The sequence below is a fragment of the Triticum aestivum genome, chromosome 2A (assembly GCF_018294505.1).
Source record: "Triticum aestivum cultivar Chinese Spring chromosome 2A, IWGSC CS RefSeq v2.1, whole genome shotgun sequence".
Classification (NCBI taxonomy): Eukaryota; Viridiplantae; Streptophyta; class Magnoliopsida; order Poales; family Poaceae; genus Triticum; species Triticum aestivum.
In genome coordinates, this window is record NC_057797.1 from 128,960,235 (window position 1) to 128,971,941 (window position 11,707).

The following is an 11,707-nucleotide window of genomic DNA, read 5'->3' on the forward strand; positions in this document are numbered from 1 at the left end:
TAGATAAAATATAATAATGATATCCCAACAATGTCCATGTTCCAGCATGGAACAAACTTCATCTTCACCTGCAACTAGCAACGCTATAAGAGGGGCTGAGCAAAGCGGTAACATAGCCAAACAACGGTTTGCTAGGGTAACATAGCCAAACAACGGTTTGCTAGGAAAGGTGGGTTAGAGGCTTGACATGGCAATATGGGAGGCATGATATAGCAAGTGGTAGGTATCACGGCATAGCAATAGAGCGAGCAACTAGCAAGCAAAGATAGAAGTGATTTCGAGGGTATGGTCATCTTGCCTGAGATCTCGCAAGGAAGAAGAACGAGTCCATGAAGAAGACAAACGAACGTAGTCGAACGAATCCTAACAACTCTGAAACGAAACTGAAGCTAACGAGAGAAGCAACCCGGAAAGAAACAAGCAACATAGTAAACACCCATCACATAAACATGGCATGATGCACAAGCAATTATGATGCATGTCCGGTTTAAAGAGGCATGTCATGGCAAAGTGCACAAACAATAATACAAATTAAGTGGAGCTCAATATACAACTCCGTTGCATATCGACGAAACACCACATTCAAGTTATTTAGTTCGATCTCGTTTAGGTACCCAACAATATTAAATGTTGATAAACATGGCAAGAGAAGAAGCAAAAGTAAAACCTCTATCTAAACAAGTTTAAAAGAGGCCAGGACAAACAACAATTCCGGTAAATCCCCATATGCATTTAACAATTTAATGCAAACAACAATTTTAAACATTTTAATTGTTGTTATCATGATGCAGATGACATGTGCATGTTTATGCAATTTTTATTAAAAGTTGACATGAGCGTGATGAGAGCATTTGTCACCGTGGTAGAAAGAAAGGGGTGCCATGACGATGAAACGGAAATGATGCCGCGACAACATTCTGATGATCCGGTAGCTCACGGGGATACGAGTGCAAAAGAAAGTGGGTGTGAGTGTGTCATGCAAGAAGATGGGGTGCTCTCGGATACCGGGTTCCCACATGTCGACAGCAAGGCAATGAGGAACTCACAAAGAACAACTCGGATACGGTGCAACCACGAGCATCTCAAACATCACACATCATTCATTCACGGGCGTCGTCTCGGTGGTGATACCTTCCAAGGGAGCGTGCAAACGGGATAATTCTCGTTCGGTGCAAAGTAAAGGAAGTAGACGTTCTCGGGACGTTCGTAGTGGAGGTAGTCGTTCATGTTCGGGAAGCGGTAGAGGTACATGTCTTCGACAACGGTCATCATACACGCTTCGAGGTCGTCGGTAGAGGTTCTCATAATCTCGGCGGCGGTGGTGGTACACGTTTTCGTAGGCGTTCGAGTCATCGGTAGAGGAACTTGACGGATTTGAATCCCTTCAAAGTTGTCGTGGTACTTGGAGTCTTCGGACTTGCTGGTCTCGTTCTTACGACGTTAGCTGAACTTGACATATCCGAGGGCTCCGGATATCGTGGTACTTGACGAATCCGCGTAGTCGTACACATTCAAGAAGAAACTCATGCGGCATCGTGGAACTTGGCGCATCCAAAGGGATCTTGACGGGTCCTCAACATCCTGGTACTTGGCGTTCGGTGCGGCACTTGTCGAGCAAGAGGCGAAGTCGTGGTACTTGGCGCTCTGGTCGAGGTGGCAAAGCATCGCTGAACTTCCGTTTGAGACAGCAACAAGGGACTCGGCGAAAGTCTGCTGGCAGGTGCGGCCGTCTGTGGTTGTGCGCTGGGCTAGAGGCAGCCCTGGACAGCGGAGAAGGAGCAGCCGATGCACGGGAGGAGCGGGCTTGGTGAAGAGCAGCAGCAGCTGGGCTTGCTGTCGGCGTGGGGAGGCAGACCGGCGGGATAGGAGCATGGCGAGGTGTAGCAGGGAGAGGGGAACAAGGAACGCCGGAGAAGGGACTAGCCAGCGGGCGAGGCGCAGGGGTCGGAGACGGGACACGCGCAGTAGGGAGCTCAGCGGCCGGAGCTGATGGTCAGCGCGGCTGTAGGGTCGCGGGCACGAGGGCTCGGCGACGCTCCTGTTACCGCTCAAGACGAAGAAGGGGAGGACCACGAGCGCGTGAGGAGGCACTGCCTCGCGGTTGTGGACGCAAGCGAGGGGAGGCTCACGGGGAACTCCGGCGACGGCGGAGGTGCAGGAGAGGTCTGGCGGAGGTCATGGACGAAGCAGTAGGGCGGCGCCGGTGCTGAACGGCGAGGGCGAGGGGGATCCAGCGGAGCTCGGGCTCCCGGTGAGAAGGACGAACGGGGAGGAGGAGATCCGGGCGCGGGTCTAGCGGGGCCGCTCGAGGAGGAGTGGACGAGGGAGACTGCGGTGATGCGGGAGGGAGATGGTGAGAGAGAGATCGAGGGGATCGGGCTCTGGCCGCGTGCGCGTGTGGCGGCGCGAGGGGACGAGGAGAAGGGGTGCAGGGATCGCTAGGGTAAGCAGTGGGGCTGGTTGGGCCTTGGCCTTGGGCCGACGCGTGAGGGAGGGAGGCCCAGCTGGGCTGGATGGCTGCTGGGCCTCTTCTCTCTCTCTCTCTCTCATAAAACTACTTTGACGGAAAACAAAAGAGAGAAAGGGAAAAAAAGGAAGATGGGTTTAGGGAACGAATTTGAACATGCGGGTAATTTTCTTGGACTCACAAAAATAAGCTTGGTCCGAGAAAATTAGAAAAGGCCAGATCGAACGATAAGAATTCAAACTCATTTGAATTTAATTCAAATGGGTTTGAACTAGGACAGGGTTTTTGGAGTATCCAAAAATGTTGAGAATTTTGATAGAGCTCCGGAAAATGGTAAAGAATTAATGTAAAGGCTAGAGAGTCGAAACTTGAAGAAGAAAAGGCCAAGGGATTTAATATGCAAGTGGGTTCATGGGTGATTCCAAAACAATGGAATATTTTATAATATCTTCCTAAATATCGGGAGGGTATGTTTTAAAGAGAAACCACCATGTGAGTTACCTCAATTTAAATGGATCAAAGATCCATACGATTTATTTAATTGAGTTGGAAAGATTAAAGACATGATGACATGATGCAATGCACATGATGCAATGATGCATGCAACAGACAAAACAAAACACCCGACGAAACTCGGAAAACATGGAAGGCATTTGAAGCTCCGGTCTTGGGGCGTCACAAATGGGTGCATAAGACCTTGACACTACTGGACTTGCCACTAGGATGATCGAAACATCCTGCTGATCAGTGCTGGAGGCCACCTGATCCGGGGTGGATTACAATAAACACTGATGGAGCAACTAACGGGGATGCTATGAAGGAGGATGCTGGCGGTGTCGTTCGTTCCCACCTAGCCTCGCTGCATGGAGTAAAACTTTGCCTGTAATCTCATATCCTTTCATTGCCGAGTTGATGGCATTCCAGGAGGGGGTGATCTTTGCGCGCCTCCGGGGATACTCTCATGTGATCATACATGTGGACTGCCTTGAGCTTGTCAACCTATGGTACTCGCGAGGCAATAACCGGTCTATTGTTGCGCCTATCTTAGCAGAATTAGAGGAGATAGTTCTTGATTTTGTTTTCTTTTCGGTTTCCCATGTGGGCAAGACTCTCAATCATCCGGCTCATCTTTGTGCCCGCTGAGCTGCTGCTCAAGAGGGGACAGAAAGCTGGCTTGATGAGAGCCTGGATTTTCTTATCAGCAGCCTTCGGACAGATTGTAACCGAATTCTAGTTCATTAATAAAGCTCCATGATTCGTTGCAAAAAAAAGTAGCATAGTAGCATATCTCAGCATGTGTAATGCGCAGCATACCATGCAAAGCCTAAATGGCGGAGTATTCTGTGAAAATCACTAATTAGTAAAAATCTGGAAACTTGTGACCCGGGGCGTTGGATCGTTGACGGATGGCACAGATGAAAGGAGGGTTTGCTAACCAGCCACTTAAGGGTACTTTTCAGATAACCCCTTGTCTTACTCACAAGGCAGGAAACCCTTTGACGCCGCAGTTCATGACTTCGATCTCGCTTTATCCAATTTGCCACCCCTTACTTCTCCCTTTCACAATTTGCCACCCATTGTCTCAATGACGGGCGGGCCCAGGCCCCACCTGTCATTCTGGGGGTGGGGGGGGGGAATTATGAAAGGGGGAGGTAAGGGGTGGCAAATTATCAAATTTGCCCCTTATCCATGGTCGTTCCCCACCACGACGACCACCCCCCATGGCGTTGCCGCCGTCCCCAACCGCGACGACCGAAGGCGGAGGCGTCACCTATGGCGCTGCCACCGTGTGGATGCCACGAAGGTGTCCGGCGCCGACACAACCCACATCGGCGAAGCTTGAGGGCGGCGACAGCGGGCGGGGCTCCCAACGGCGCTGATGAAAGCATCCACAGCGTTGAAGCTCCCCTCGGCGTGGAGTGGTTCCACAAGTCACGCTGCCCATGGGCTAGGCGAGGATGCCCACGACGTTCGGCCCAGCCAACAGGACTCCGTGCGCAACGACGGGCGCACCGGGGACGCCGGCCGCGGAATGGGCTGTTGCTCCTTCAAAGCTTGATTCTGCAATGCTTCATTCTACCTGATTTATCCAATTTCGTGTGCGAGCTTGTCATGTCAAGCCAAAATTTCTGAATGCAATTTTGATGTTGTGAGGTGTTATGACTGAACTTAGATAGTTAGATGGGTGGTCCTCCATTGCTGTAATATGGGAATTTGTACAAGACAAAAATTTCTGAATATAAGCTTCTAACTGCAATGTATTGTTGAGCTCCATTGGAGTGTGCTGGATGAAAGTTTACACAGAATTCAGTGCAAGGGTGGTCTGTTCATGCACTTCTGTGGTGATCCTCGGGGCAGGAAGAAGTTTTGATCTGAAGAAACATTCTTAGTGGTTTTATCTAAATTGTACTATGCATCTTTTTTTCGACATAGTGTGGATGTATCGCTGAAGCTTTTGTTGGAAGAAGCTTATGCAGCATGTATGTATGTTAAAAGTGATGGTTACAGTGCGGGTTTGCTGAACTATTTTACAACTTTGCTTTGACAAAAATGACATGATGTATGGAGTAAAACCGAAAAACAGAGACATGATACATGTATTCCCAGGCTACATCTTCAAGTTGGCAAAATATGCAATCCTGAAGCTCTCAACAGTTGTACAATATCCAATGATACTGAATTTGGTCATCCAAGCAAAATATGGCCAAGCAGAAATTTGAAATCTTGCAAGGCATGGACTTCTTGTCGTACACCAAATCATACAATCTGGAGTTCTTCTCCTATGTTAAAAGTGACAGCTACAGTGCATGAACAGCTACAAATTCTGACAAACAACTACAGTTTCTTAACAGAAAATATTGTGGAGCTTCAAATAATCACAGAATCTCTCAACATATAACGCTCAAGCGCTCTTTGTTTTGGAGGATACAAAAATGCTCAACCTCTCAAAAGCTCAAAAGACAATGCTAGGGTGTCCAGTACAGGGCCGGTGCAGGGCTAGGACGAGGCGGGGCATGAGAGAGGATGGAACAGCGAGGGCGTCGACGACGGCCGGTGCAGGTGTAGGAGGAGGCAGGGCCATGGGATAGAAAGGAGCAGCGCGGGCGTTCTCCATCACGTCCGGCGGCGGGCGAGGGCTTACAGCCGGCGGCGCAGTCATCGTCGCAGCAGAGATCGAAGACGAATCGTTCATGGGTTGCGGCGTCAAAAGATTTATGCTCAGTCAGCAAGACAAGGGGTTATGTGAAAAATACACTTAAGTGGCTGGTTAGCAAACCCACCTTTCATCTGTACCATCCGTCAACGATCCAACGCCCCAGGTCACAAGTTTCCAGATTTTCACTGATTAGTGATTTTCACTGGATACTCCGCCAGCCTAAATATCGTTTTTATTTCACCATTTTTTTATTAAAAAAAGGAAAAAAATCCAACAAATTCATTCCACCAAAATTAAGTGCGGCTACTCGCTCGACGGGTTTGCAGGCAGCAAAGGCGTCCCCGTATGGCGGCAGCGCGCCAGCTCCACGGCCTCCTCCGCCTGCCGCCTCCCCGCCCCCTCCGCCCCGTCTTCGTGCCACCAACTCCCTGCCGCGCACGCCCTCCCCTCGCCTCCCTGCGTATTCCACACCCACCATCTCCTCTCCCCAAGAAACGCCTCTCCAGCGCTCCCGAAGCCAAAGGCGAGACGGCGGCGGCGTTATTGGGGGAGGGGGAGGAGGGGAATGGAGCGACGGAGGATGAGGCGCGGGAGGCGCAAGAAGGGGCGGGGGGATACGCGGAGAGCGTTGGCGCCGGGGACCCCGCGGGCCCTCCGGCCCATCACCTTGCGGCCCGCGCTGGTCTTGGGGACCCGGTGTTCTTCCTCCTGACCTTCGTCGCCGTCACGGTTAGGCACTGAGCCTCTGCCATCTAATTTCAGTTTCCATTTGAGTTTTTGAAAGATTAATTCTTCCATATTGCTGCAATCTTGAGGTCATGGAGTGTCTCTTCTTATTTCCCAAATCTTGTGTTGCCTTGTCAGACATCCGTTGCCTTCATCAGCATGGTAGCGGTGGCGATTCCTACGATGCTCGTAAGTCTGGCTTCTCAATGTAATTTCGATTTGATGTTACTAGAAAACGGGAAATGAATGAGCACGAGATTTTAAATTTGTTCTTTGGTGTCGGGGAGTGGAAATTGAGAAGGGATTAGGCATACGAATTTATACTCATGCCTAAAAACATACATTATGTTAACCCTTCACCATAACTTACATTATCTTCCCTTATCTATTCCCTCGTTGATTCCCACGAACCAAGCAAAGAAATAAAGTTTCCTAACATTCTTATACATAATTCTTATCATGCGCCAAACAGAGGATTTGGAATAAAACGACTCATCCCATTTCTAATGTCAATACAACTCTCTGCTCTAAATTCATACTCCCCTTCCCAAATACTCCCTCCCTTCCGGTATGGAGGGCCTATCTCAAAATTTTCAGATTTCCGTTATATTAGTCCCACTTTGAGTCTTAGTGAGTTAAAAATGCTTCAAATCCGACACAACATTTAATCCATGGAGATAAGAGAGGGGGAATTACACTCTTAGGCTGTCCTCAATGGGAGTATCATAAGCGTATCATGCATGTGAACTTAGACGTTTTCGCTGATGTGGCACACAATTAAATGAGAAAAGAGAAGATTTGGCATACCATATCATATTAAATGATGTACATTGTGTCATGCATGATAGTAAATGAGGCAATCTAAGATACTAGCTTATGATACTATGCACTGTAGAAGTAGTATCATACACTATCATCATATGCCCATCTCCAACTAGAGGGAGTGTTGCACTATTGCTTCAGGAGTTGAACATGTGAGGCGTATTTTATTGGGAAAATTTGAACCCATGAAACTCATGCCCCTCCGCTCACCATATTTCTTGGTTGCTTAGAATTTTGACATGAGCCATTTAAACAGGAAGAGAGAGAGTCTGCCAAACGCATACCACTCTCTCACGCTGATTGCCCCCTTGACCCTTCCCCCCCCGGCGACTCGGGGGTCGAAACCTTAGCCCACCACAGGTGCCCCCACGTGACTCCCTCGTGGCTGCCGACTTCGGCCGCGGTGGCGATGTGCCCCCTCCCAAAGAGACGGGGTCCTCGACCGTTTCTTGCACAAGTGGCACATGTTGGATTCTGGACGATGGCCCTGGTGAGCTCTTGGTAGCGCCGACCGGCCATGGCCATGGGGTGATGGGGATGGTGCGCCAGTCTGGTCTGGCGATGGGGTGGGCTATAGCTCGGCGTGTTTGCCCCTTGGTGAGCGGCTTCTAGGTACTTCGATGGCGATGTGCCCTCGGCCAGACGATGCGGCCTCGTGGTTTGGGTGTGGGAGGGGAGTCAACGACGCTGCAGCCCGGTGTGGCTTTGGTGGCCCTGGTGCCAGTGTTGTGACGCCCAGCGGTAGGCGTCTCGCTCCACAAAATCATACGGCTTGGTGCTAAAGCGGTGCTCTTATCGGCGTGGTGCTGGGAAGAGTTGCCAGGGCCGACTTGGATGCATACTTGCATGGTGTAGGGGTTCGAGTCCAAGGTCGGGCCGTTGAGGTTGCCCATGATCTTGTTGGCTTGGTGGTCGTGGTAAACTCGATCATACCCCGGGTCGGGCTTGGTTTTAGGCCGGGCTTGACAAAGCCTGAAGTGACAATCCCAAGCCCGAAGCCCGAAAATATGTGCTTTCTCAAGCCCGAGCCCGGCCCAAATGCAAACCTGAAGCACGAAAGAGCCCGAATCTAGTTCTTCAGTCTACACATGTGTAGGCCCGACCCGAAGCCCGAAAGTCTGGCCTGAAAAGGTGAGAAATGGTAGCTTAACCCGAATATTCTTTCGGTCTGTAAAATGAAGCCCGAGCCCGGCCCAAGAGGCAAGCGTAGCCCGGACCGGCCTGGGTTTTCCGGGCCAGATCATTGGACCGAGCTTCCCATGAACAGGTTTAGGTTGTGGTGGCGGCGATGCGACGAGTTGTGTCTCCTCCTGCTATGGTGGCTGGCCTTGTCGGCATACTCCGTTTTGCTCTAGCTTCGGTGGACTTTGGGAGTTGTGGTCATGGCTTGGGAAAAATTCTTACTACACGTGGCTGAGTCTGACGCCTGCGGGTGCCTTCCCCTCCTTGGAGGCTTTGTCATGGCTCTGATGTAACGCCCTCGATGCGGCTATATCTCCCACGTGTCGAAGCACGACTTAGAGGCATAACCGCATTGAAAGCAATGTCGTAAGTGAGGTAATCTTCACACAACCCATGTAATACATAAGGGAAAGAGATACATAGTTGGCTTACAATCGCCACTTCACACAATACATGAATGTAACATTACAATAGCCAGATACAATCAAGGTCCGACTACGGAACCAAAATAAAGGAAGACTACCCCAAATGCTACACAGATCCCCGATCGTCCCAACTGGGCTCCACTACTGATCAACTGAAACGAAACAACACTACGAACAAGGTCTTCATCAATCTCCTCCTTGAGCTCGGTTGCGTCACCTGCACGGTTTCATCGGCACCTGCAAACTGGTTTTGGAAGTATCTGTGAGTCACGGAGACTCAGCAATCTCACACCCTCGCGAGCAAGACTATTTAAGCTTAAAGGTAGGGTAACAGGTATGAGGTGGAGCTGCAGCAAGCACTAGCATATATGGTGGTTAACATACGCAAATGAGAGCGAGAAGAGAAGGCAAAGCACGGTCGAAAATCTATGATCAAGAAGTGATCCTAGAACAACCTACGTCAAACATAACTCCAACACCGTGTTCACTTCCCGGACCCCGCCGAGAAGAGACCATCACGGCTACACACGCGGTTGATGCATTTTAAATAAGTTAAGTTTCAGGTTTTCTACAACCGGACATTAACAATTTCCCGTCTGCCCATAACCGCGGGCACGGCTTTTGAAAGTTCAAAACCCTGCAGGGGTGTCCCAACTTAGCCCATCACAAGCTCTCACGGTCAACGAAGGATATTCCTTCTCCCAAGACAACCCGATCAGACTCGGAATCCCGGTTACAAGACATTTCGACAATGGTAAAACAAGACCAGCAAAGCCACCCGAATGTGCCGACAAATCCCGATAGGAGCTGCACATATCTCGTTCTCAGGGCACACCGGATTGTCCAAACTTCCGGTAGGCCAGCCTAGAGTTGCCCCTGGTGGCCACCGGCGGTTGACAAGTTGGACCAACACTCAGAGGAGCACTGGCCCGGGGGTTTAAATAAAGATGACCCTTGGGCAGGCCTACCCAAGGGAAAGAAAAGGCTAGGTGGCAAATGGTAAAACCAATGTTGGGCCTTGCTGGAGGAGTTTTATTCAAGGCGAACTGTCAAGGGGTTCCCATTATAACCCAACCGTGTAAGGAACGCAAAATCCGGGAACATAACACCGATATGACGGAAACTAGGGCGGCAAGAGTGGAACAAAACACCAGGCATAAGGCCGAGCCTTCCACCCTTTACCAAGTATATAGATGCATTAATTAAATAAGAGATATTGTGATATCCCAACAAAATATCCATGTTTCAACAAGGAACAAACTTCAATCTTCACCTGCAACTAGCAACGCTATAAGAGGGGCTGAGCAAATCGGTAACATAGCCAAAAAACAGTTTGCGAGGACAAGGTGGGTTAGAGGCTTGGCTTAACAATATGGGAGGCATGATAAGCAAGTGGTAAGTATCGCAGCATAGGCATAGCAAAAGAGCGAGCATCTAGCAAGCAAAGATAGAAGTGATTTCAAGGGTATGGTCATCTTGCCTGAAATCCCGCAAGGAAGAAAAATGAGTCCATGAAGAAGACAAACGGACGTAGCCGAATGGATCCTCACAAACGCGACGTTACCGGATCCAACCCGAAGAAGCAACACCGGAAGAAGCAAACAACATAGTAAACAACCATCACATAAACATGGCATGATGCACAACCAAGTATGATGCATGCCCGGTTTAATGATACATGGCATGACAAAGTGCACAAACAATCCTACAAATTAAGTGGAGCTCAACATGCAACTCCGTTGCATATTGACGAAACACCACGTTCAAGTTATTTAGTTCGATCTCGTTTATGTACCCAACAATATTAAATGTTGTTAACATGGCAAGAGGTGAAGCATAATGAAACTATCTATCTAGGCAAGTTTAAATGAGGCCGGAACAACAAAACAACAAGTCCGGAAAATCCTCATGTGCATATTTTGGTTATGGTACTGTCCTGCCCTAAACAATATTTTAGAGTTGTTAAACATGCAAGGTGAATGCACCATGTTAAACTAGGCATTTTTCTACCCCATTTACATATAAAGATTATTAAATTTGGAGCTACGGTTAAATAGTTATGAATTAAAACATTTTAGCATGGCATTTATTCAAAATTAAACAAACAACATTTTAGACATTTTAAACATGATTGAAAGTGGCATATTATGAAACTAGACAAAATTCTAAGCACTTTACATATATAAGTTGTTTTAATCCGATGCACGGTTGTGGAGATATTAAATGCATGAATATGAAGGACTTTTCTGTAAAACAGCAGTTCCCGAATAAATAGCAAAATTCGCAGGTCAGGGAAAAAAATAGTATAGGGCCGAATCTGGAGGGGCTGGGGTTTCACCATGGGCCATGGCCCAGGTTGGAAGGGGGCCGGCCGGCGGGTGTCTGGGCCGGTCGGGGCGTTGGGCTGAGGTTGCGAGGCCCATGCGGTCGACCAAAACGGTCAACGCGCGCGTGAACGGGCGGCGTCACGGACTCTTGGCGAAAAGGGTCGCCGACGGCGACGATGCAGACGGCGGGGCGGCGACAGGAAACGCAGAAGGCCGGAGAGGGTCCCACGAGCGGCGAAACGGGCGGTTCCAGACGGATCTAGGCACGGCGGGGGTCGATGCGGCGTCCGACGACGGGGTGAACGAGGCAACCTCCGGCGGCGGGATCCTGCAAGGGAGAGAGAGGGAAGCGTGAGCGGCAGATAGAGCGGCGGAAGGAAGGAGTTCGCGGGCAGGGGAGGCCGCGACCTGGCCTGCTGAAGATTTCCAGCGAAGGGCGGCGTTTGTCGCCGGCGAGCGCGGACGGTGGGGCAGCGTGCTCGAAGGCGGGGTCAGGCGGAGCGAGGAGCGAGGGGAACCAGGCGAGCGGGGCAGGTCGGGAGCGGAGGCGGGCGGCGCGGTTCGAGCCCGGGGGCGGGCCGCAGATGGGCCTGGCAGGGCC

The 11,707-nt window shown here is 50.1% G+C and overlaps 1 protein-coding gene across 1 annotated transcript in view; it reads left to right on the plus strand.

Moving 5' to 3' along the window:
- The first annotated feature begins 5,917 nt into the window (after positions 1 to 5,917).
- Positions 5,918 to 11,707, plus strand: part of LOC123187958 (uncharacterized) — a 9,879-nt gene continuing 4,089 nt past the window's right edge. Inside the window, exons 1-2 of the mRNA XM_044599970.1 lie at positions 5,918 to 6,353; positions 6,489 to 6,539. Coding sequence (XP_044455905.1) covers positions 5,970 to 6,353; positions 6,489 to 6,539 — 435 coding nt within the window. The 5' untranslated portion in view covers positions 5,918 to 5,969. The remainder of the gene's footprint in view (positions 6,354 to 6,488; positions 6,540 to 11,707) is intronic.